Raw genomic sequence first — 27,340 nt, forward strand, 5'->3', positions numbered from 1 at the left:
GCTTGTGCTACTGTGAAGAGCCTGCATGACCTAAACGTGCTACCATTGCCTGCAGCGCACCTGGACATGTCTCCCACCAAGTACAACTAGGACGTCATTGGTCGGCAATTATACAAGGAACAGCCAGCAGTGGATCTTGATGATTTGCATGCCCAAGTGCATTCAGAGTGGCAGAACAATCCTCAGAGACATCCTTTAATAACCTCACTGGTAACATCCAAGACATGTACAGTGGGGAAAATAAGTATTTGATACACTGACGGTTTTGCAAGCTTTCCCACCTACAAAGAATGGAGAGGTCTGTAATTTTTATCGTAGGTACACTTCAACTATGAGAGACAGAATCTTAATGTAAAAATCACACAATGTGATTTTCTGGATTTTTTTAATTAATTTGCATTTTATCTCAATAAATAAGTTTTTGATACAATAGAAAAACAGAACTTAATATTTGGTACAGAAAATTGTTTGCAATTACAGAGGTCAGAAGTTTCCTGCAGTGCTTGATCAAGTTTGCACACACTGCAGCAGGGATTTTGACCTACTCCTCCATACAGATCTTTTCCAGATCTTTCAGGTTTTGGGGCTGTCAACTGAGCAACATTGAGTGTCAGCTCCCTCTAAAGATTTTCTATTGGGCTTAGGTCTGAAGACTGGCTAGGCCACTCCAGGAGCTTGAAATGCTTCTTCTCACTCCTTAGTTGCACTGGCTGTGTGTTTCGAGTCATTATCATGGTGGAACACCCAGCTAGGACCTATCTTCAATGTTTTTACTGAGGGAAGGAGGTTTAAGGCCAAAATCTCTCAATACATGACCCCATACATCCTCCCTTCAATACGGTAGTCATCCTCTTCCCTTTGCAGAAAAGCACCCATAAAGTATGAAGTTTCCCCCACCATGCTTCATGGTTGGGATACGGTTCTTGGGGTGGTTCTTCCTACACATATGGTGAGTGGAGTTGATGCCAAAAAGTTCTATTTTGGTCTCATCTGAAACATGACCTTCCCCCATGCCTCCTCTGGATCATCCAAATGGTCATTGGCAAACTTCAAACGGGCCTGGACATGTGCTGGCATGAGCAGGGGAAACCTGCATGCCCTGCAGGATTTTAACCCCTTTCTGCCATCGGATGGAATAGTACGTCCGATGACAGAACCCCCGCTTTGATGCGGGCTCCGGCAGTGAGCTCGCATCAAAGCCAGGACATGTCAGCTGTTTTGAACAGCTGACATGTGCCCGCAATAGGCGCTGGCGGAATCGCGATCCGCCTGTGCCTATTAACTGGCTAAATGCCGCTGTCAAACTCTAACAGTGGCATTTAAATGGCGCTTCTGGCCATCCGGCTGGAAATGCGCACACCGCTGACCCCCATCACAAGATCGGGGGTCAGCGGTGCATCAGCATTGACCTCTATGGTTGTTGATGCCAGATTGCTGTGAGCACCAGTCTGTGGTCAGCGCTCATAGCAATGCTGTAATTCAGCTACATAGGGGTGATCTGAGCATCGCCCCTATGTAGCAGAGCCGACCAAGCTATGCCAGCTTCTAGCCTCCTGTGGCTATTGAAGCATGGCAAAAGTAAAAAAAAAATGTTTTTAAAAATATGAAAAAAATAAAAAACCATAAAAAGTTCAAATCACCCCCTTTCGCCCCATTCAAAATAAAACAATAAAAAAAAAAAAAAATCAAACCCACACATATTTGGTATCGCCGCGTTCAGAATCGCCTGATCAATAAAAAAAAAAGAATTAACCTGGTCATTAACCCCTTTCTGTCATTAGACGTACTATTCCGTCCATGTGGGGTGGGCCCTACTTCCCAAGGACGGAATAGTACGTCATACGCGATCGGCCGCGCTCACGGGGGGAGCGCGGCCGATCGCGGCCGGGTGTCAGCTGCATATCGCAGCTGACATCCGGCACTATGTGCCAGGAGCGGTCACGGACCGCCCCCGGCACATTAACCCCCGGCACACCGCGATCAAACATGATCGCGATGTGCCGGCGGTGCAGGGAAGCATCGCGCAGGGAGGGGGCTCCCTGCGGGCTTCCCTGAGCCCCCCGCAGCAACGCGATGTGATCGCGTTGCTGCGAGGGTCTTACCTCCCTCCCTGCCTGCTCCAGACCCGGATCCAAGATGGCCGCGGATCCGGGTCCTGCAGGGAGGGAGGTGGCTTCACAGAAGCCTGCTCAGAGCAGGCACTGTGAAGCAGCCTGCACTTCTCGCAGATCGGTGATCTGTCAGAGTGCTATGCAAACTGACAGATCACCGATCTGTATTGTCCCCCCCTGGGGCAAAGTAAAAAAGTTAAAAAAAATTTTTCCAAATGTGTAAAAAAAATAAAAATAAATAAATATTCCAAAATAATGAAAAAAAAAAAAATATTATTCCCATAAATACATTTCTTTATCTAAATAAAATAAAAAAAACAATAAAAGTACACATATTTAGTATCGCCGCGTCCGTAACAACCCGACCTATAAAACTGGCCCACTAGTTAACCCCTTCAGTAAACGCCGTAAGAAAAAAAAAAAAAAAACGAGGCAAAAAACAACGCTTTATTATCATACCGCCGAACAAAAAGTGGAATAACACGCGATCAAAAAGACTGATATAAATAACCTTGGTACCGCTGAAAACGTCATCTTGTCCCGCAAAAAACGAGCTGCCATACAGCATCATCAGCCAAAAAATAAAAAAGTTATAGTCCTGAGAATAAAGCAATACCAAAATAATTATTTTTTCTATAAAATAGTTTTTATCGCATAAAAGCGCCAAAACATAAAAAAAATGATATAAATGAGATATCGCTGTAATCGTACTGACCCGACGAATAAAACTGCTTTATCAATTTTACCAAACGCGGAACGGTATAAACGCCTCCCCCAAAAGAAATTCATGAATAGCTGGTTTTTGATCACTCTGCCTCACAAAAATCGGAATAAAAAGCGATCAAAAAATGTCACGTGTCCGAAAATGTTACCAATAAAAACGTCAACGCATCCCGCAAAAAAAACAAGATCTCACATGACTCTGTGGACTCAAATATGGAAAAATTACAGCTCTCAAAATGTGGTAATGCAAAAAATATTTTTTGCAATGAAAAGCGTCTTTCAGTGTGTGACGGCTGCCAATCATAAAAATCCACTAAAAAACTCGCTATAAAAGTAAATCAAACCCCCCTTCATCACCCCCTTAGTTAGGGAAAAATAAAAAAATTAAAAAATGTATTTATTTCCATTTTCCCATTAGGGTTAGGGTTAGGGCTAGAGTTAGGACTAGAGTTAGGGCTAGGGTTATTGCTAGGGTTAGGGCTAGGGTTATTGCTAGGGTTAGGGCTAGCGTTGGGGCTACAGTTAGGGTTGGGTCTGAAGATAGGGTTAGGGTTTGGATTACATTTACGGTTGGGAATAGGGTTGGGTGTGTCTGGGTTAGAGGAGTGGTTAGGGTTACTGTTGGGATTAGGGTAAGGGGTGTGTTTGGATTAGGGTTTCAGTTATAATTGGGGGGTTTCCACTGTTTAGGCACATCAGGGGCTTTCCAAACGGGATATGGCATCCGATCTGAATTCCAGCCAATTCTGCGTTGAAAAAGGAAAACAGTGCTCCTTCCCTTCCGAGCTCTCCCGTGTGCCCAAACAGGGGTTTACCCCAACATATGGGGTATCAGCGTACTCAGGACAAATTGGACATCATCTTTTGGGGTCCAATTTCTCCTGCTACCCTTGGGAAAATACAAAACTGGGGGCCAAAAAATAAGTTTTGTGGGAAAAAAAATAATTTTTATTTTCACGGCTCTGCGTTATAAACTGTAGTGAAACACTTGGGGGTTCAAAGTTCTCACAACACATCTAGATAAGTTCCTTGGGGGGTCTAGTTTCCAATATGGGGTCACTTGTGGGGGGTTTGTACTGTTTGGGTACATCAGGGGCTCTGCAAATGCAACGTGACGCCTGCAGACCAATCCATTTAAGTCTGCATTCCAAATGGCGCTCCTTCCCTTCCGAGCTCTGTCATGCGCCCAAACAGTGGTTCCCCCCCACATATCGGGTATCAGCATACTCAGGACAAATTGGACAACAAATTTTGGGGTCCAATTTATCCTGTTACCCTTGTGAAAATACAAAACTGGGGGCTAAAAAATCATTTTTAAAAAAAAAAAAAAGAATTTATTTTCACGGCTCTGCGTTATAAACTGTAGTGAAACACTTGGGGGTTCAAAGCTCTCAAAACACATCTAGATAAGTTCCTTAGGGGGTCTACTTTCCAAAATGGTGTCACTTGTGGGGGTTTTTAATGTTTAGGCACATCAGGGGCTCTGCAAACGCAACATGGCATCCCATCTTAATTCCAGTCAATTTTGCATTGAAAAGTAAAATAGCGCTCCTTCCCTTCCGAGCTCTGCTATGCGCCCAAACAGTGGTTTACCCCCACATATGGGGTATCGTCGTACTCAGGACAAATTGCACAACAACTTTTGTGCTCTAATTTCTTCTCTTACCCTTGGGGAAATAAAAAAATGGGGGCGAAAAGATCATTTTTGTGAAAAAATATGATTTTTTATTTTTACGGCTCTGCATTATAAACTTCTGTGAAGCACTTGTTGGGTCAAAGTGCTCACCACACATCTAGATAAGTTCCTTAGGGGGTCTACTTTCCAAAATGGTGTCACTTGTGGGGGGTTTCAATGTTTAGGCACATCAGGAGCTCTCCAAACGCAACATGACGTCCCATCTCAATTCCAGTCAATTTTGCATTGAAAAGTCAAATGGCGCTCGTTCCCTTCCGAGCTCTGCCCTGCGCCCAAACAATGGTTTACACCCACATATGGGGTATCAGCGTACTCAGGACAAATTGCACAACAATTTTTGGGGTCCAATTTCTTCTCTTACCCTTGGGAAAATAAAAAATTGGGGGCGAAAAGATCATTTTTGTGAAAAAATATGATTTTTTATTTTTACGGCTCTGCATTATAAACTTCTGTGAAGCACTTGTTGGGTCAAAGTGCTCACCACACATCTAGATAAGTTCCTTAGGGGGTCTACTTTCCAAAATGGTGTCACTTGTGGGGGGTTTCAATGTTTAGGCACATCAGGGGCTCTCCAAATGCAACATGGCGTCCCATCTCAATTCCAGTCAATTTTGCATTGAAAAGTCAAATGGCGCTCCTTCCCTTCCGAGCTCTGCCCTGCGCCCAAACAATGGTTTACACCCACATATGGGGTATCAGCGTACTCAGGACAAATTGCACAACAATTTTTGGGGTCCAATTTCTTCTCTTACCCTTGGGAAAATAAAAAATTGGGGGCGAAAAAATCATTTTTGTGAAAAAATATGATTTTTTATTTTTACCGCTCTGCATTATAAACTTCTGTGAAGCACTTGTTGGGTGAAAGTGCTCACCACACATCTAGATAAGTTCCTTAGGGGGTCTACTTTCCAAAATGGTGTCACTTGTGGGGGGTTTCAATGTTTAGGCACATCAGGGGCTCTCCAAATGCAACATGGCGTCCCATCTCAATTCCAGTCAATTTTGCATTGAAAAGTAAAATGGCGCTCCTTTCCTTCCGAGCTCTGCCATGCGCCCAAACAGTGGATTACCCCCACATATGGGGTATCAGCATACTCAGGACAAATTGTACAACAAATTTTGGGGTCTATTTTCTCCTGTTACCCTTGGTAAAATAAAACAAATTGGATCTGAAATAAATTTTGTGTGAAAAAAAGTTAAATGTTCATTTTTATTTAAACATTCCAAAAATTCCTGTGAAATACCTGAAGGTTTAATAAACTTCTTGAAAGTGGTTTTGAGTACCTTGAGGGGTGCAGTTTTTAGAATGGTGTCACACTTGGGTATTTTCTATCATATAGACCCCTCAAAATGACTTCAAATGAGATGTGGTCCCTAAAAAAAAATGGTGTTGTAAAAATGAGAAATTGCTGGTCAACTTTTAACCCTTATAACTCCGTCACAAAAAAAAATTTTGGTTCCAAAATTGTGCTGATGTAAAGTAGACATGTGGGAAATGTTACTTATTAAGTATTTTGCGTGACATATGTCTGTGATTTAAGGGCATAAAAATTAAAAGTTGGAAAATTGCGAAATTTTCAAAATTTTCGCCAAATATTCGTTTTTTTCACAAATAAACGCAATTTATATCGAAGAAATTTTACCACTATCATGAAGTACAATATGTCGCGAGAAAACAGTGTCAGAATCGCCAAGATCCGTTGAAGCGTTCCAGAGTTATAACCTCATAAAGGGACAGTGGTCAGAATTGTAAAAATTGGCCCGGTCATTAACGTGCAAACCACCCTTGGGGGTGAAGGGGTTAAACGACGTATGAAAAACGCCAGAATTACGTTTTTTGGGTTTCCGAGACATTGCATTAAAATGCAATAACGGGCAATCAAAAGAACGTATCTGCACCGAAATGGTATCATTACGTCAGCTCAGCACGCAAAAAAGGAAGCGAACGAAAAACGAAAATGCAAAACCAAAAAAAGCTCCAGTCATTAAGGGGTTAAACCATGAGACTGTGGTCCCAGTTCTCTTCAGGTCAACGAACAAGTCCTCCAGTGTAGTTCTGGGCTGATTCCTGACCTTTCTCAGAATCATCGTTACCCCACCAGACGAAATTTTGCATGGAACCCCAGACCGAGGAAGATTGACAGTCATCTTGTGCTTCTTCCATTTTCTAAAAATTGCGCCAACAGTTGTTGCCTTTTCACCAAGCTGCTTGCCAATTGTCCTGTAGCCCATCCTAGCCTTATGTAGGTCTACAATTTTGTCTCTGTTGTCCTTAGACAGCTCTTTGGTCTTGGCCATGGTGGAGAGGTTGGAGTGTGATTTGATTGAGTGTATGGACAGGTGTCTTTTATAGAGGTAATGAGTTCAAACAGGTGCAATTAATACAGGTAAAGAGTGCAGAGTAGAAGGGCTTCTTAAAGAAAAACTAACAAGTTCTGTGAGAGCCAGAATTCTTGCTGGTTGATAGGTGATGAAATACTTAATTCATGTAATAAAATGCAATTTCATTATTTAAAAATCATACAATGCAATTCTCTGGTTTTTATTTTTAGATTCTGTCTCTTGTAGTTGAATCCACACAATGGTCCCAATTCATCAAAGCTTTTACACCAGTGTTCTGGCATAAAAAGCTTTGAAGTCACTTAATTTTGACACAACTAGAGACAGCGCTTAACTTCTGCAACTTTCGGCATTGTTACTCCATTTTTGCCAGTTTTAACAAAGGGGGCATGGCTGTGGTGGGTTGGTAGTGTTGGATCCTCCACTCGGCAAATTATCCTAAGGATAAGCCATCAATGTACAAGTCCTGAACAACCACTTTAACTGTTATTAAATAGTTTAAAAAAAAAGACCGTGGTTTGTTTTTCGCATCCATTTTTTCTGTAAAGGACACCTTTTTACCATATGTTTGGCCAGTAAAATCTACAAGCATTAGGAGATTTTCCCAGTATATACACCAACTGTTTCTTCATTCATTCTTATCAATATGTTGTATCAGATAAGGGCAACACTATCTCATTACATGGCAGAAATACAGATCATTTTAAGGGCATTACCTAATTTGAATGGTTAGGACCCAATTTATACAATTTACAATATAATATGTTTGGATTTCATTTTGAAACTCAACTTAACATGCAAAATTCAACTTACCCAATCTGTTGTGAAAATGTTATGGGTTTTCCCAACAGATTTCACCCTTTGCTATGTAAAAACCGCTTGCGAGAGAGAAAATCTTTAGCATGTCTCAATTCGAACTCAACGTACTTTTGTTTTAATGCTACATGGGATTGGGGTTTCAAACCCTTGTCTACGTGTATTGTACTGCAGATTGTCATACATTGGTAACAGAATGTTTGAACTGAGATATATATAATCTTAATATATACTTACCTTGTAATGTCTTCACATCCTGTTCCATCCAGATGTGTCCGGATCCCAGAATTCCAAGCGGTGGAGGTTCACCGACCACCATATTGGGACACCCAGGTGATGGGTGTCTCAATATGGAAACTGCTGGTGGTACCAGCCTCTTGCACGGTACCACCAGCAGAGCACATTAATTACATGACATTTATTGGAGAGTGCTATTAGTAAGAGTTCTCACTTCTTATGTTTTTCAGGAGTATTAAGGAGCGCGTTCGTCCATCCGCTCCCAGTGAGGCGGTGACTCCTGGGCCTAGTCTTCAGCACTCCTTCCTAACTGATGTGTCTCATGTGTGTGAAATGGAAGGAGGACTCTTGAGTCTTCTCAATGACTTCCACTCTGGAAAACTTCAAGCATTCGGTAGTTGTGATAAAGGAAGCAATGGTCTAAAAGGGGAAAAAACAATGAGGCTTAACTATAACTAGTGTTAAGCGAATGTGCAGATATTGTGGACATGTACAGTATATATTTCCCTTCCTTTAAAGGAAGACAACAGTGTGAAGAGGACAGTCACATATGTTAGCCAGATGCTCCCAGCCAAAAAGCTGCAGGAACACTCTCGAATATTCTGATAGAGAGTAGTTCACTCCATGTCCCTTTGAGCTGGATGGCAGGCATAGCATAGGGCTCCAAAAGTCTCTATCCAAAGTACTTAAGGACAAGCTGGCACCAAGTCAGAAGTGCCCAGTTTTTGTTCTAAGTATATTTAGTGTTTTGGTTTGTTTTTTACATCACCATATGGTTCCAGAGATTTGGACATTTTTATTTAGTGCTATTTTTATGGTCTTTACAATGGGGGCAGGGTTCACAGGATACTCTGGGGCTTGTCTTTAGACTGCACAGCATTATTCCCAATGAGCTTTTGTAAACAATAAATAAATAGTACTAAATAAAATGGACAGTATAGCGGATTTTTTAAAAATTGCATGTTCACAGGATCAGTGGTAATAAAATAGGAGAAAAAACTGGTAACTAGTATGGCGGATTTTAAAAAAATAAATAAAAAAATGTATGTTCAGGGGGAGTAAAATAAGAATTTAATCAGAATTATGACATAAATTGATTTAAAAAGTCGCAAAATTTTGGTGCAACATAGGGTGGCGCAAAAAAAATGCTATTTTTGGCTTTTTCATGAAGAGTTGCGGCATTCCCTACACCAAAAATCTTACTTCAGTCAGAGACCGGAGTAAGATTTCTGATGTGACGCTCAGAGGTGCAAAACACTTGTTAGACGATCCTAATTCATTAACAGGCATTTGCCTCTCAATGAATCAGGAGGGTCTGCCCCTCATCAAGATGGAGAGAAAATCTATCCAGTCTGTGCTTTATTTTATTAAGCCTTTTCCTTGTTACCTGTTTTCTGTAGGACGAGTATGCTCTTTCGAGCAGCTGGAAAAGGTGAGAGAGATGCAAGAAAAGTTAGCACGTCTTCACTTCAGTCTGGATGTGTGTGCAGAGGAAATAAGAGATGAGACCCACGCAGAGAGAAACCTGGAGCAATTGCTGAATAATGTAAGACTGACATTGATTTATTACAAAATAAACCGTATATCAAAGAAACAATCTGATCTATGTTTAAGACTAGGTTCACATGTGTACATCTGCAAACATATGACGTATGGGTTGGATGTACACATAAGACATGCAAGCAAACCTGAACTAAACTTCAACCTACACCTGTCTATATTTCGATGTATAGGTTTAATGCATGCAATACGTGCAGAAGGTGTGTTTAGAAGAGTATACATTTTTTATCACCAAATCCATTAAAAAATATACGTTATAGACATAATGATGAGTACTGTTTTACACTTTACCCCCTTAACGACCAGCCATGTGAGGGCTTATTTTTTGCAGGACAAGTTGTAGTTTTGACCAACACCATTGGTTTTAACATATCGTGTACTGGAAAATGGGAAAATAATTCCAAGTGAGGTGAAACTGCAAAAAAAAGTGCAATTCCACATTTGTGGGGTTTTTTTTTACCATGTTCACTAAATGCTGAAACTGACCTACTATTATGATTCTCCAGGTCATTACGAGTTGATAGACACCAAACATGTCTAGGTTCTTTTTTACTTAAATGATGAAAAAAATTCCAAAATGTATTAAAAAAAAATGGCGCAATTTTCCAATACTTGAAGCATCTCCATTTTTTGTGATCTGGGGCTGGGTGAGGGCTTATTTTTTGCACTCTGAGCTGATGTTTTTATTGATACCATTTTGGTGTAGATGCAGTCTTGTGATCGCCCGTTATTGCATTTTATTGCAATGTAGCGGCGACCAAAAAAACGTAATTCTGACGTGTTGAATTTTTTTCTCAATACAACGTTTAGCCATCGGGTTAATTCTTTTTTATATTGATAGATCGGGTGATTCAGAAAGCGGCGACACCAAATATATGTGTATTTGATTGTTTTGTTTCATTTTGAATTGGGCGAAAGGAGGGTGATTTGAATATATATATATATATACGGTATATATATATATATATTTTTTTTTATTTTTTTTGTATATATACATATATATATATTTTTTTAATATTTAAAAAAAAATGTTTTTACTTTTTGCAGGCTTTAATAGTCTCCATGGGAGACTAGAAGCTGCACTACTTCAATCGCCTCTGCTACACGCAGGCAATGATTAGAGATGCTCACTTGCTATGAGCGCTGACCACCGGGCGGTGCTCATAGCAATCCAGCAATGACAACCATAGAGTTCTGCTGGAGAACTCTGTTTATCATGCCGACCCATTGGTGACCCATGATCATGTGACGGAGTCACCGATGGGCGGGATTAGAGACTCGCTTCCAGTAAGCGCAAGTTAAATACCGTTGTCAGAAATTGACAGTGGCCTTTAGCTATTTAACAGCCGCGAGTGGATCGCGATTCCACGCGCGGCTGTTGCGGGCACATGTCAGCTGTATAAATCAGTTGACATGTGCCCGTAAAGGTGCGGGCTCAGCACCAGAGCATGTACCAAACAGGGGGAGTCCGACATCGGCGTACTATTACACTCGATGTAGGAAAGGGGTTAATATGCTTTCCATTAAAAAATAATGCAGAAAAAAAGTATATATCTTTATTTGTGCTCAACTATACTTTTCTGTACATAAAAAAAAGCAAAAACACAATACGTCGTTAACCTGGCAAGTCTAACCTAGAGATGTTAGCTGGGACTTAAAGGGACTGGCCTCTACATTTTAACAAGTCTGTTGTGAACATGATTTTGTGTGACTAAATACATTAGTATTATAGGTTTTTCTATCTGCAACATTTCAGTTGATGGAGAAGCACGTGACTAAAGCAGTTCATCAGAATCCACCTATGAAAAACAGATTTTCCAAGTGCAATGTTTTTCAGTAGGAGGGGGCTGATAGATAGGAGTGGTCACATGTTCCTTCATCAACAGGAATTGTGACAACAGGAGCTCTTTGCAGGCAGTCTGTAAGGAAAGCTGCAATAGGAAGCAAGATGAGAGCCTACAATATACAGGTCCTTCTCAAAAAATTAGCATATAGTGTTAAATTTCATTATTTACCATAATGTAATGATTACAATTAAACTTTCATATATTATAGATTCATTATCCACCAACTGAAATTTGTCAGGTCTTTTATTGTTTTAATACTGATGATTTTGGCATACAACTCCTGATAACCCAAAAAACCTGTCTCAATAAATTAGCATATTTCACCCGTCCAATCAAATAAAAGTGTTTTTTAATAACAAACAAAAAAACCATCAAATAATAATGTTCAGTTATGCACTCAATACTTGGTCGGGAATCCTTTGGCAGAAATGACTGCTTCAATGCGGCGTGGCATGGAGGCAATCAGCCTGTGACACTGCTGAGATGTTATGGAGGCCCAGGATGCTTCAATAGCGGCCTTAAGCTCATCCAGAGTGTTGGGTCTTGCGTCTCTCAACTTTCTCTTCACAATATCCCACAGATTCTCTATGGGGTTCAGGTCAGGAGAGTTGGCAGGCCAATTGAGCACAGTAATACCATGGTCAGTAAACCATTTACCAGTGGTTTTGGCACTGTGAGCAGGTGCCAGGTCGTGCTGAAAAATGAAATCTTCATCTCCATAAAGCATTTCAGCCGAGGGAAGCATGAAGTGCTCCAAAATCTCCTGATAGCTAGCTGCATTGACCCTGCCCTTGATGAAACACAGTGGACCAACACCAGCAGCTGACATGGCACCCCACACCATCACTGACTGTGGGTACTTGACACTGGACTTCAGGCATTTTGGCATTTCCTTCTCCCCAGTCTTCCTCCAGACTCTGGCACCTTGATTTCCGAATGACATGCAAAATTTGCTTTCATCAGAAAAAAGTACTTGGGACCACTTAGCAACAGTCCAGTGCTGCTTCTCTGTAGCCCAGGTCAGGCGCTTCTGCCGCTGTTTATGGTTCAAAAGTGGCTTTACCTGGGGAATGCGGCACCTATAGCCCATTTCCTGCACACGCCTGTGCACGGTGGCTCTGGATGTTTCCACACCAGACTCAGTCCACTGCTTCCTCAGGTTCCCCAAGGTCTGGAATCGGTCCTTCTCCACAATCTTCCTCAGGGTCCGGTCACCTCTTCTCGTTGTACAGCGTTTTCTGCCACATTGTTTCCTTCCAACAGACTTACCATTGAGGTGCCTTGATACAGCACTCTGGGAACAGCCTATTTGTTGAGAAATTTCTTTCTGGGTCTTACCCTCTTGCTTGAGGGTGTCAATGATGGCCTTCTTGACATCTGTCAGGTCGCTAGTCTTACCCATGATGGGGGTTTTGAGTAATGAACCAGGCAGGGAGTTTTTAAAAGCCTCAGGTATCTTTTGCATGTGTTTAGAGTTAATTAGTTGATTCAGAAGATTAGGGTAATAGGTCGTTTAGAGAACCTTTTCTTGATATGCTAATTTATTGAGACAGGTTTTTTGGGTTATCAGGAGTTGTATGCCAAAATCATCAGTATTAAAACAATAAAAGACCTGACAAATTTCAGTTGGTGGATAATGAATCTATAATATATGAAAGTTTAATTGTAATCATTACATTATGGTAAATAATGAAATTTAACACTATATGCTAATTTTTTGAGAAGGACCTGTATTACTCATATATTGGTAAGTGTCACAAAATCATGTCTCCAACACACTGGTTAAAATAATGGTAAAGTGGACAATCCCTTTAAAATTGATGGTCTATACTTAGGATAAACCAAACTTGCATGTTTGACTCTGAAATGCCGAAGCGATTTCATCAGCTGATATGTGCCCCTAACAGCTGCGGGTAGAATCGTGATCCACCTGTGGCTGTTAACATGTTAAATGCCGCTGTCAGTCTCTGACTCTGACAGCTATTAATATCAGCTCTCAGCTGTTTGCTTAGTCTTTACTGGTTATTATAGGAGAGACCCCGCAAGAAAATGGCGTGCGGTTCCCCTATATTTACTAATCAGCAAAGGCTAAACAAACAGCCATTTCTGGGGTGGCTTAGGGCTGATGTTTTCAGTCTTTGAAGGGGCCAATATCCATGGTCCCTTCCTAGGCTATAAATATCAGACCGCAGATATCCGTTTAGCTTTTTTGGTTAGTAAATAAAGAGGGGACCCCAACTCGCATTTCACGTAAGCTTCCTCGTGGGGATGTGTGTGTGTGTGTGTGTGTGTGTGTGTGTGGGGGGGGGGGGGTCAAAGAGGATAATGTTGGCAAACAATAGATAATATCTATGTAAGTAAAAAAATCTTCGCCTGAAAACTTCATCAGCTATGAAGTAGTGTTGGATAATGAGAGATATTGAGATATTACAGAATGATTAAACATGTGATATAGCAACCCTAACACACTAGCAATAAGTGTAGTAAACCACCCAAAATTAAAGGAAAAAAAATAAAAATGAGAGAAAAGTTTGGCATAGGGAAGCTATATGGTATACAGTAGTATAGATGTAAGCTGTGGACTAACCTCACCCTATACAATCACATTATGTGTTCTATCCCTTTTTGAATCAGGGGTTAGCACCCTAGTAACCTTCAAATGTTACTGTCATTGTTGTGTCGGAACCAATACCATTAATATGTGTACAATCCTTAAATGCTTAAATGTGAATACAAAACCATAGTGAGCCAAAGCCAAACCGCAACAATGTGCTACTATAAACAACTATCAGTCTCACTAATAGATATAGTTTCTGTGTAGCTCATAATGTTTCAGATACATAACCCTGGTTAGAAAAATGCAAATATTATTGGTCTTACTAACCCTGGCATAGTCATCGTGTAGCAGGGTTCAGTCTCTTCTTATACAGCTCTGGCAAAAATTTAGAGACCACTCCAAAATGTTCAGTTTGTCTGATTTCTCTCTTTATAGGTATATTTTTGAGTAAAAAGTAAATTGTTCTTTTATTCTATAAACTTCTGACAACGTGTCTCCAAAGTTCCAAGCAATAAATTTTGTATTTTTTTTTTCTGAAAAGGAGAAGTGGTCAAAATTACAAAAAAAAACCCCAGTGCTTTCAGACCTCAAATAATGCCAAGAAAACAAGTTCATAATCATTTGGAAACAACAATACTAATGTTTTACCTCAGGGACAGTTCAGAAATCAATATTTTGTGGAATAACCTTGATTTTTAATCACAGCTTTCATGCGTCTTGGCATGCTTCCCACCAGTCTTTCACACTGCTTCTGGTGTAAAAATGTAAGCAGTTCTTTGTTTGATGGCTTGTGACTATCCATCATCCTCTTGATTACATTCCAGAGGTTTTCAATGGGGTTCAGGTCTGGAGATTGGGCTGCCATGACAGGGATTTGATGTGGTGGTCTCTTAATTTTTGCCAGAGCTGTAAGATGAGTATGCCAGGGTCAGCAGGACCATTCTTAGCTACATAACTCTAGTTAGAAAAATGCATGAGTCCAGTCTGGGCCAGTACTCTGCTATAAGGTGTTTTTTGGATTTGATGTACTTTTCTGTATTCTAAGATTTTTGTGTCCCTAATTCTTTGCATTTATTGTACAATAAAACTGTATCACACCTTCTCGATTAACTACTCCAGCTGTTTACTCCCCTACTCTTATTGATTGTCTTATTCACCACATTACTCCTTTCTGTATATAAATGTGAAGCTTCACCTATTTCACTCTTTCACTTTAAAACATTCTATTGTAGGAGAAATAGCTTTGTATTGTACAACAATGTGTGCTTGGTGCCAGTCCTTACAATTGTTTATTCATCTGTTATATTAAAGAGAATCTGTCACCAGATTTTTGCTATGTGATCTAAGAGCAGCATAATGTAGGGGTAGAGACCCCGATTCCAGAGATGTGTCACTTACTAGACTGTGTGCTGCAATTTCAATGCGAACGGTGTTTCTTTATTGCGTCATTGGGGACACAGGTAACCATGGGTGTGTGCTACTGTCACTAGGAGACTGACACTAGACAAGAAGAGTTAGCTCCTCCTCTGCAGTATACGCCCACCGACAGACACAAAGCTTGTCAGTTTAAGCTTAGTGTCTGTAGGAGGCAGACCTGGATCTGATCCCAGATCCATTTTTTTCCTACAAGATCTCTGTTTTTTAAAATTAATCTTTTCCCTTTTGTCTTTCAGGCTCCTCTGGGCAGCAGAGTGTAACATTCACTCTGCTTTCCCACGTACGTGCAACCGAGAACACAATGTGGCATTCTCCACTCTGTCCACTCTCGTCTTGCCAGGCAGGACCCTATCCACTGCCACTTCTGTGCTCAGGGTGATTTGTGTTGGCCAGTCTTTGCCCTATTTCCCAACCCCAGCCCCCTCCTTGGAGTGGGCCGGGAGGAAGAATGTGGTCCCTACACCCGGTGACCATCCCCCACCGTCTTCTGCGCCATCAAGGAGACATGGCGGTGCAGGAAGGAGAACACCTCTTCATATTGGGTTCCCAGAGAGATGTAGACTATCTAAGAGAGGATTGGCATTAGGTCCTGGCAATGAGAATCGCCTTAACGTGGATGCCAGGTACACGTGAATTGGCCAATTTATGCGCTAAGCATTTTCAATTTTTCATATTTCTAGTGCAGTAATGCAATTCAATTTTCATATTTTATGTTTGCATGCTATAGCGCTACAGAGTGCTGCCTTCACATATGCCCAGTCCTGGGGAGTCTCTCTTCTGCCCCCCCACTGTTATTCATTACGCCTGCGCCATTTGTAAAATAAAGTGGCCCACAGGTCAGATTACGGCCTTATGCAAACTCTGCACTCCTCCCACCATGATGGCACCTCAGGAACCCCCCGCTGCCTGAGAGGAGTCCAACCCCTCTCCTCCAGAGTGGGCCGTGGCTATTTCCTAATCTGTGTCAGACCTTACCAGAATCTCTCAGTCCCTGGTCTAGGTCCTTGAAGATCTGCCTAACCTACCGGTGGCCACCAGTGCCCCGATTGCTCCTGTGGACGATTCACAGGCACCCTGTCACCACTCACAAGGGCAGATCAAGAGTCAGTTCAAAGAAGCGGACATACTCGAGCTCCTTGACCAGCTTTCCATTCCCCTCCACATCCTCTCCTGAGGTGGCCCTGGGGTTTTATTCTGAATCTGGTTCAGAATGTGAGCACAATAAGGACAAAACCTCTGCTCCCAGGGTGATCACCAAGGTGATGGCGTCTGTCATGGCCAGCGTTCCATGGCCTGCGTTCCAGGGCGATTGTCATTGTCCCTTACCTGGATGACCTCTTAATCAAGGGGCCATCCTTCAGAGACTGTTGCCAGAGCCTTCAGATTACACTGGACACTGGGAGTACCCGTAATTCTGGTGGCTCCAGACTAGTCCAGAAGGGCCTGGTATGCAGAGCTAGTAAACATGCTTGCAGACACCCCATGGAAACTTCCAAACCTTCTTTCTCAGGGTCCACTCTTCCACCAGAATTCTCATTCACTGAGTATAATGGTATGGCCATTGAGGCCGCCGTTCTGAAGCAAGCAGGTTTTTCACCTCAGGTCATACAAACCAAGACTAGTGCAAGAAAACCCGTGTCTTCTCGCATTTATCATAGGACCTGGAGAGCCTATTTCCGCTGGTGTGAAGACAATCAGTCTTCCCCATGTCCTTCTCACTCCCAGTCATTCTGGCTTTTCTCCAGTCAGGCCTTACCTCCAAACTTCACACTTTTTCAAGGTTCTACCTAATTCATACCTACGCTTCGGCGGATGCCAGCTTAGTAAGAAATTTTTTGCAGACGGTGGTCACCAGCTGTCCAACCTGAGTATTCGAGATTTACTTTCCCCCTCCTTTGGGACTGATTTAAGATGTCCTATGGTTACCTGTGTCTTCCAAGTGATAGAGAAAGATGGATTTTTGGTACTCAATGTAAAATCTCTTTCTTGGAGCCTTCATTGGGGGACAAAGCACTCTCCCTGATGTATGCCTATGTTGGGCCTGTTAATAGTTTGGATTTACGGTTGTTTCTCTTACTGCTTTTTCACTAACTGACAAGCTAACTGCTGAGGAAGAGCTAACTCTTTTTTGCCTAGTCTCAGCCTCCTAGTGACAGCAGCATACACCCATGGTTCTTGTGTCCCCCAATGAAGGCTCCAAGAAAGAGATTTTACAGTGTGTACCAAAAATCCATATTTTATCAGCAAGAGATTGTCACTGCTGGACTAGGTGTCACATGCCAGTCAGTCCAGCTAATCTGTGTAACCCCGCCACTTCCACTGATTGGCAGCTTGCTGACAATGCATAGTGTACTCCGTAAACTGGCAATCAGGGTGTGGGCGAGGTTGGACACAGCTCAGCATTCTGACCACTGCTATATCTGCACAAGAGAAAATAGGGATTCTATCCAAACCACACTAGGTAGTCCAGGACATGCCACATTGCTGGAATCAAGCGCTCTGCCCCTACATCTCACTGCTCTCTGATTACATAGAAAACATCTGCTAACAGATTCCCTTTAATTATTTAATCCATTGTAAAATTCCTTTTATTTCAAGGCTGCACTATTTCCTCACAGTTGAGAATCTCTGCAATCTGTCTGATGTCTCTGTGGTTTCCTGAGATAAACCACAAAATGTGTATGTCTGCGCCACATTGTAGATGGAACACAGGCTCCAGTAGGAATGATGCCAAATATTGATTCCAATCAACTACTTCTCAACTCCTAGCATTTCCATGCATTATTTATTATTACTTCTTATTTTTCATAATGTCCATAATGTTCACCTTCGATGGAAGACTTCAAACAGACATCTGTCTGAGATGGTTCAGTACATTTTGCATTGGTCCCTTCCAACTCTTACATTCTAGTATTCTATGATCAAAATAAATCCATCTTTTAAAAGCAAGCTGTGTTTCTCACTAACCATCCCTAGTATCTTTATACTTTTACAGTCACCCAGGAACAATCAGACATTATTGCAATATCATCAGTTTATCAATTATATAAACCTTGATCATCTATTCTATCCATCCATCCATACATTCATCTATCCCGATATCTACAGTATCTATCTAATCAAGAAATTACAAGAAAAAGTAAAAGAATCAGCAGAAAGAAAGAAATAGAATTTCATGTGTTCTACACTAAAAAAAGTAACATGTCACTTTCATATATGTTTTGGGGGATTTATGAACCTATCACTGTATATCTATTTTATAAAATTGTTCCTACTGTATATAGGGACTCCAATCTTCAGTGACTCTGCTCTCTGTTAATCCTCTGGCCTACTCTCCTATAGGCACATGGGCACTCCCTGCCAATTCATGCGGTTGTTGCAGATATGTCCTAGGTATCTTGATGGAAGAATTTCCCAACATATATCTCCAACTGATTCTACTGTATAAGCATACAGTGTCATATGTTGCTCATAGACCCCCGTGTTTAAAAAACCCCAAAACAACCTAGTATACTACGTGGGGTATGATTTTTGTATATAATAACGTTGGGAAAATGGGAGCCTATGGATAGATTTATCATATACACCAAGACGTATATTGCATACACTACACATACACCCCTACATAATGTGTGCAACATCTGCCTCTCCATCACATACTTTTCCACAGGAGGATTGTTTTTTTCCATTTACTGTATAGGAAATACATGGTATGCTATTGTTATATTGATTACGTAAATTTTATTTGTGTTCTCTCTGAAATTCAAGTGACTAACACACTGAACATCTTCTATTTCAGCTGGAAGAACTGAGTAATTCCATGTATCCTTTTCAGAGGTAATAGTCACTGGGCAAGCCTTGGATAAATCCTAAGGACATGCCATAGTATTAGTTACCAGGATACACCTTTAGGTAATATCAAGTAAAAAGAAAAGAAGAACACATCACTACAAGACAAGTTCTTGATGTAAATCACTGATCCTCACCAAACGTTCTATAGTTAATGGAATCACAAGACAGATGAGAACACCGATTGTTTTCTTTCTACCTTCCCATTATTCTTAGTGAAGGATTAGTAGTAAAGAATTGTACGTGACAGTATAAGCACTAAAATGTACCCGTTATGGTGGTTTTACCTATAGTTTGGTTGGTTCTGCTGAGCAGTTGGACCAATGATTGGAACCTCCATGGGATAAAAGGACCAATACTGCCTGACCATTTGTGCATTGGGCATTTTCATATAAGCTAACATAAAGGTCAGGAGATTATTGCCCATATCCTTCTTTAACCAGAGGAATATGCAAGGTCCATTCTTACAACTACTGTTCCAGTCACTTATGTAACCCTTTAGATGTCAGAAGCCTGGTAGCTATCTTATTCTACCATGTTTCTACATACAGTACTTCTATACAGTGACATCGAAGTACGGTACATAAACTAATGGGAAGATAGCGCCATCTAGTGTTCAACTTGCAGACTGTTTCATTTACTATCTAATTCTAAAAAAACACTGTGACAACACTTCAATTAATTAATTCATCTTTCTAAATACTTAGAGAATCAGCAAGGCTGACAGGGAAGATTAAAGAAATAAATGTGATTCATATTGCATTTACATTTCCCACTTACATTTCAGTGACATCCAATTAGTAGACTAATTAATTACAGTTAATTAGCATTGTGCCACGAGTTGGCTGCCCGCACTGTGGCACCGACCATGCTGAGCACCGCTGCTGCTAATATTGCAGTGGTGCTAACATTCCTACATGGCCCGACGCATTGAGACTTTTGTTGTGCCTGATCCATACTGTATATATCACGTACCTTGCTCAGATTTAAAGAGGAAGTCCTATGTATGGATATGAGCACTGCTGAAATGTTGAAGGTGCTCAGGTCACTGGACACCATATATATATTTTTTTTTACAAATATGGTACTGTAAAGCCCTCTCCTTTTTTAAAAAGAGTGATACATAAAAAAGATATATCCATTCTTGATGAACCCATTTAAAAATAATCCACAACCAGACGTAACCTCTGTACAAACCGCTGATAGGTGTCGACAAAACAAATATAAAGGGATTTTTATAAGATAGTAAGTTATCAACTGTCCATAGGGATGTTAGGATAGGGATAACTTGCTGATCGCTGGGGGATTTCACTGCTGTCCACTTTGCAGCGCTCCGTCTGAATGGCGCAGGGGTCAAGCATGAACATCTCCGCTCCATTCATCGTTTAGGAGACAATGGGTCAGTTGCAGTTTTTATTTGGTTACCTATTATCCCGAGTGAGTTACTACTCTGTCATAACAAAATATATGGTTATAAGAGATTTTCAAATCATTGTATTCTTTTCTTTACATTTCACACAGTCCCAGCTTTTTAAGAATTGGGGTTGTGAATACTAAGTGTCAGCTGGGCATTTGTTAATCAGTGAAGTGTCTTGGGTTCTTGTAAACTTTCCCATTTCTAACCTCTTAGCTCCTGGCAGCTTTAGTTGTCCCTTGTATCATAAAATGCGCAATCAAAATCACAGACGTGAGGACAGCTATAGACATTACTCAGGAGCAAGACCTGGGAGGATTCCCAGCCATGAGCACAGTTCTCTGCACCGACAAAGAAATGCCCAGCAGATACTTGGCATCTCATTAATATTCTATTATTATTCTAGCAGTATGATTGGCAACATAAAATCCTACTAGAAATCCCCTCTTGGTTCCTCCCCCCTCACTATAAAATAAAAGTATAATAAAATACAATTACTGCTCTGGGCATTATAATAAGAATAGGATCAAGGCAGAATACTACACGTATTAGGGCAGAGACAGACTGACGTATTTCTCGTGCGAGAATCGCATCGCATTGCACACACTGGCCTGGCACCTCTCCTGACCTCAGAAAGGCAGTATTATGTACACTATGTGCCAAATTATTATGCAAATGACATTTTTCTCTGATTTTCCTAAATGGTCGGTGCAAATGACAGTCAGTCTAATAAAAGTCATCACCCATTAGAGTATACATCGAATTTTATTGAATAAACCTCCCAATTATAACAGTATCATCTCCAAAATGAATAAAAACTTAAAATGCACTGTTCCAACTTATTAGGCACAGTAGAATTTCTAACCATTTGATATGTTTTAAAGAACTGAAAATGCTCATTTGTGGAATTCGCAGCATTAGGAGGTCACATTCACTGAACAAAAAGCTATTTAACTCCAAAACATCCTAACAGGCCAAGTTACATGTTACCATAGGAACCCTTCTTTGATATCACCTTCACAATTCCTGCATCCATTGAGTTTCTGCTTGTATTTCTTTGCATGAAGTCAGAATAGCCTCCCAGAGCTGCGGTTTTGATGTGAACTGCCTCCCACCCTCATAAATCTTTTGCTTGATGATACTCCAAAGGTTCTCTATAGGGTTGAGGTCAGGGGAAGATGGTGGCCACACCATGAGTTTATCTCCTTTTATGCCCATAGCAGCCAATGAGGTATTCTTTGCAGCATGAGATGGTGCACTGTCATGCATGAAGATGATTTTACTCCTGAAGGCACATTTCTGCTTTTTACACCATGGAGGAAAGTTGTCAGTCAGAAACTCTATATACTTTGCAGAGGTCATTTTCACACCTTCAGGAACCTTAAAGGGCCCTATGTTGTGAATTCCGTTCTTGAACTCCCTCCTGTGGTCATGAATGATACTTCGGCGAGTTCTGTCCATGGACTCCCTCTGGTGGCTGTGAGTGGAACTGCTGGTTCTGAGGTTGCTTCCTCAGCTGCCCTCGTTTGCGGCTGGGTTGGCTTCCCTATTTAACTCCACTCAGATCGTTACTCCATGCCAGCTGTCAATGTATTAGCACTGGTTCAGGTCTCTCTCGGATCTTTCTGATGACCTGTCTACTCCAGCAGAAGCTAAGTCCCTGCTAGTTCATTTGTTGTTCATTGTGTACTGAATATATTTCTTAGTACTTGCTAAGTTCTTGTCCAGCTTGCTAACATGATATTGCCTTGCTAGCTGGAAGCTCTGGGTTGCAGAGTGGCACCTCCGCACCGTGAGTCGGTGCGGGGGTGTTTTTGCACACTCTGCGTGGCTTTTTGTAGTTTTTTGTGCTGACCGCATAGATCCCTTTCCTATCCTCAGTCTATCTAGTAAGTCTGGCCTCCTTTGCTGAAACCTGTTTCATCCCTGTGTTTGTGACTTTCCTCTTAACTCACAGTTAATATATGTGGGGGGCTGCCTTTACCTTTGGGGAATTTTCTCTGAGGCAAGGTAAGGCTTATTTTCCTATCTTTAGGGGTAGTTAGCTCTTAGGCTGTGAAGAGGCGTCTAGGGAGAGTTAGGTACGCTCCACAGCTATTTCTAGTGTGTGTGTTATAGGATTAGGATTTGCGGTCAGCAGAGTTCCCACTTCCCAGAGCTCGTCCTGTCTTCTAGTTTAACCATCAGGTCATTCCAGGTGCACCTAACCACCAGGTCCATAACAGCCCTACCAGCTGTTTCTCCATGATTCCGGCCCAAAACATGACTCCTCCACCTCCTTGCTGTTGTTGCAGCCTTGTTGGGACATGGTGGCCATCCACCAACCATCCACTACTGCATCCATCTGGACCATCCAGGGTTGCTCAATACTTATCAGTAAACAAGACTGTTTGGAAATTAGTCTTCATGTATGTGTGGGCCCAATGCAACCATTTCTGCTTGTGAACACTGTTTAAGGGTGGCCGAATAGTAGGTTGATGCACCACAGCAAGCCTTTGAAGGAGCCTACACCTTCGACGGACTCCAGAGGCACCAGCAGCTTCAAATATCTGTTGCTGCTTTGTAATGGCTTTTTAGCAGCTGCTCTCTTAATCCGATGAACTTGCCTAGCAGAAATCTTCCTCATTATGCCTTTATCAGCACAAACACATCTGTGCTCAGATACAGCCACAAATCTCTTAACAGTACGATGATCACGCTTAAGTTTTCGGGAAATTTCTAATGTTTTCATCCCTTCACCAAGGCATTGCACTATTTGATGCTTTTCAGCAGCAGAGAGATCCTTTTTCTTTCCCATGTTACTTGAAAACTGTGACCTGCTTAATAATGTGGAACATTATTTTTAATTAGTTTTCCTTTAATTAGAATCACCTGGAAAACTAATTATCCCATGTGTTTAAGATTAATTTCAGTGATCCATTGAGCCCTGAGACACAATACCATCCACGAGTTTATTTGAAAAACAAAACAATTAAGTCTTTATCACACTTAAATCCATTTTGCATAATAATTTGGAACACAGTGTATTTCTATGCAGCTGTCAAGCTCAAGTCAGGAGAGCCGACAGCCAGTATGAGGATTATGATGCGATTCTCGCACGAGACGTACGGCAGTCTTTCTCTGCCCTTACAAAGCCTTCAGCACTTGGGCGATGGATAGACATTTGAGTGAATAAAAAAAAAAAAGAGGGCTGAAAATTAATTCATAGGGAAGGAAAACGTAAAAACTTTTCAAACACACACAATCACGTTCTTATACATCCTTAATTAATCCTTAGACAAAAACTCAACCTGGCAGAAAACCAGAATGCGCCGCCATCTCCTAACGAAGACATGACAGAGAGTATCCACTAGGGAGGACTAGCTATCCGCTACAAGACAATGAAGACTCATCATACAAGAGTCCACAAGTCCAAAAAGGTCCTCGCTGATCTGTGCCGCCATTCAGAAACACTAAGGAGAAATAGGCAAGAACCCGCTGTCCTACAAGGGGGTACAAGCACAATATAGGAAATGCATGGATTCACACTCCAACAGATATAGTTGGCATCAAGCAATATAGAAAATTCTGCAACTTTAAGGGACTATACTAGAAGAGGAAACAGGTGTTTGTTAGTCTACGAGATAACATTGTTTTAATATTTGCAATATAGGAATTAACTCCTCACTTCCTAATAAAAAGTCTAATATACAATGAACTGGTTGTTTAATTATTTGTTAAAGCTGAGTCTACAACCCCCAACATGGTGCAGACACTTAAGATAAAAAAAAAAAACAGTAAAATGCTACAACAATTAAAAGGTTATACCCATGATCAGATGCTCACAAGGAAGTTTAAAGGGGTTGTCCACTGCTTTTATATTGATCACCTACGCAGGCTTTATCGTCAGAACTGCTGAGTCCAGTGATTGGCTGCAGCGGTTGACACTCAGGGTGGATGCTGGTGTTCGGTGGTAGGATGAATATCGCAACAATAGTTTACCAAAGACCACGATGATCCGTAGTTGCAGTGCAGAAAGCTACATTGATCTGTTAGCATGTCATGTTTAGGGGTACTGTACTTTACAAGATGGCCATCTTTTCGATCCACCCGGACCTTGATCACAACTTTGGAGTAAAATAGATATAAAACAACGGTAAGTACGCATCCACAAAAAAATACGTAGGTAAGTTGTGGTATTATAGCTCCAATGTCTCAATGTATGCAATTAAAGGGATTTTCCACTTTAAGTAAACTATTGTCCCGAAGTTCAGTTCAGTTTTCAAAAATAAGATGTGCTTTATTTACTCTACCCAGGTCCAACGCAGAAAATTAAGTGAAAAAGCCACACGTCTCAAAATTTAGGCGCAACTCTGTGTGAACCTAAATTTTGCAACTTTTCAAAGATTTTACTCCAGAATTCTAGTGAGAAAACTTTGATGAATCAGAGCCCATAGACTTATACAGAGGTATAGCATTTGAACTGTAGTCATCACCACTTGCGGGAAAAAAGAATCCAGCTTCATCCGGTAAAATAAAAAAAATCTTTATTTGTTTTACATATAAAATAATTGCTGCTGCGACATACTGAGGCGGAAATAAGGGTGATACAAAAGAGCTGGACGCGTTTTGAACATGACGTGTGCCCTGGCAGGTTTGAATTTGAAGAGGGAAATCATGCTGCATTATTAATATAAATGTCTTTGAGCATGATTTTCCACCGCATATTTTATTATGATGTCTGTTCGGTCTATCACTGAAGACTGTCACACTGCCACGATTCCCCTGGATTCCCTGTGTGGAGGAGCGTTCTCATGCCCTCACGTATGCAATATTCACACTTGTGATCACGAGCCTCCTTGACTCTCCTCCGCTTCACTCAGTTCTCCTTTGCTGAACAAAGCTGGGAGACACGAACCAGCACATGTATGCAAATCACATAGATGCTGTGACACATGGGGAATACAGGAATTGTGACAGAGTCCGAATCGCACACAGTAACCATTTAACAATCTGCAATCACATACAGTACCTGCAGTCTTTTTGTGACGCTAGTCACTACTCTGGTCCGAACAATGAAAGCAATTGTTACCATCCACCTCTCGTGTCTCCACTTTTCCTCATAGATTGTAAGCTTGCAAGCAGGGCCCTCACTCCTCTTGGTATCTGTTTTGATCTGTTTATTGTTATGCTGTAATGTCTTTTGTCTGTACAAATCCCCTCTATAATGTAAAGTGCTACGGAATATGTTGGCGCTATATAATTAAAATGATTATTGTTATTATTACTACTCACGGACAAGCTGTGAGGCAGGGTAGCCAAACATTCTGGGGTTAAATACCAAGAGAGCACATAGTAAACAAACAGGGCCATAACTACAACCGGGGCACTGCCCCGGGGCCCCAAACTGATGGTAAAAAATTAATTTTTTTAATTTTCCAAACATATTCATTGAATATTTAACTTCTAAAACTTGCATCATAAACAAAATCTATTAAAGGTCTTGCGGAACGTGGTGAAGCCTGTGTGTTGTATACAACAATGCATAGCAGGCTTCACCACGTTCCGCACAACCTCTAGTGATTGAAATGTTGAGGGGCCCCACTATGAAGTTTTGCCCCAGGGCCCCGAAGTTTATAGTTACGGCACTGTAAACAAAAGGGGAAAGACAAAGGCAAAGTCAGGTCATGGTCCGAGGGAAGAATACCAGGGAGATAGCGGATCAGAGCAAAGGGGCTAGGCAAACTACTGATGGTCAGAATGAGGTCCAAGGTCAGGCAGCAATAGATCAATAAACAAAGCACAAAAATGCAAGGCAAACCACCAAGCAGATACTAAGTATGGCAGAGATCAGACAGCTCAGCTAAGTAGCTGGGTAATCATCTGCAACAGGGAACATCTGTAAAAAGCTCAGCACCTCCCAGACTCAGATTGGACGGTTGATCTCTCCATCAAAACACCAACAACTCAGCACACCCCTGCACCAGATTGGACGACTGAGTTGCCAGTCAATGTATCCAAGAGTCACACTTTTCTTCTGAGACAGTGCAACCCCCTTTAAAGGGATTGTTAGTTTTTATTTTTTTTTTAAAAAACAATCTTCACATAGATTATTGGGGTATGCTAGAATAATAAAATGGAGTCACCTGTATGCTTGTCCTAAAGGCCTACCATATTAGTGGTTTACACAAGTTATTTTTTAACCTGTTCGTGTCTGGGCCAATATTTGTTTTTGATTTATTGGCTTTTTTTCCCTTTACTTCTTCCAAGAACCTTTTTTACTTTTCCGTTGACTTAATCTTATGAGGGATTGTTTATGTGGGACTAGTCATAGCTTTGAATATAAATGTATACTGTGTGTATATATAACACTTAAACAACACAATGTAACTTCAAGTTAATCACACTTCTGAGAAATTAACCTGTCCAGTTATGAAGCAAACTGATTGTGAATCAATTTCTCCTGCTGTTGTGTAAGTGGAACAGATAACAGGTAGAAATGATAGGCAATTAGCAAGACAACGCTTATAAAAAAGTGATTCTGCGGGGGTGGGGGTGACCACAGACCATTTCTCTGTTCTCATCCTTTTTGCCTGTTGTTTTGGCAAGAAGGGTAGCTGTGTCTGTCAGCACAGTGTCCAGAGCATGGAGCAGATACCAGGGGACAGGCCACTACACCAGGAGATGTGGGGGGGGAACCTTAGAAGGGAAACAACCCAGAAGCAAGACTGCTACCTCCTCCTTTGTGCAAAGAGGAACAGTGCCAGAGCCCTG

At 41.3% G+C, this 27,340-nt stretch overlaps 1 protein-coding gene and 1 long non-coding RNA gene across 4 annotated transcripts in view; one reads left to right on the forward strand and one right to left on the reverse strand.

The window, feature by feature from the left end:
* The window catches only part of CCDC28B (coiled-coil domain containing 28B), a 77,649-nt gene extending 53,347 nt beyond the window's left edge, over window positions 1–24,302 (forward strand). For all 3 annotated transcript variants that reach the window (XM_077296030.1, XM_077296028.1, XM_077296029.1), the window contains exons 3-6: window positions 8,154–8,317; window positions 9,324–9,469; window positions 19,124–19,146; window positions 23,865–24,302. In XM_077296030.1, coding sequence (XP_077152145.1) covers window positions 8,154–8,317; window positions 9,324–9,469; window positions 19,124–19,146; window positions 23,865–23,940 — 409 coding nt within the window. In that variant the 3' untranslated portion in view covers window positions 23,941–24,302. The remainder of the gene's footprint in view (window positions 1–8,153; window positions 8,318–9,323; window positions 9,470–19,123; window positions 19,147–23,864) is intronic.
* LOC143816072 (uncharacterized) overlaps window positions 1–27,340 on the reverse strand; it is an 84,048-nt gene that overhangs the window by 38,461 nt on the left and 18,247 nt on the right. The window contains exon 2 of the long non-coding RNA XR_013223882.1: window positions 8,138–8,343. This is a non-coding gene — a long non-coding RNA (uncharacterized LOC143816072). The remainder of the gene's footprint in view (window positions 1–8,137; window positions 8,344–27,340) is intronic.

This window comes from Ranitomeya variabilis, chromosome 3 (genome assembly GCF_051348905.1).
Source record: "Ranitomeya variabilis isolate aRanVar5 chromosome 3, aRanVar5.hap1, whole genome shotgun sequence".
NCBI lineage: Eukaryota > Metazoa > Chordata > Amphibia > Anura > Dendrobatidae > Ranitomeya > Ranitomeya variabilis.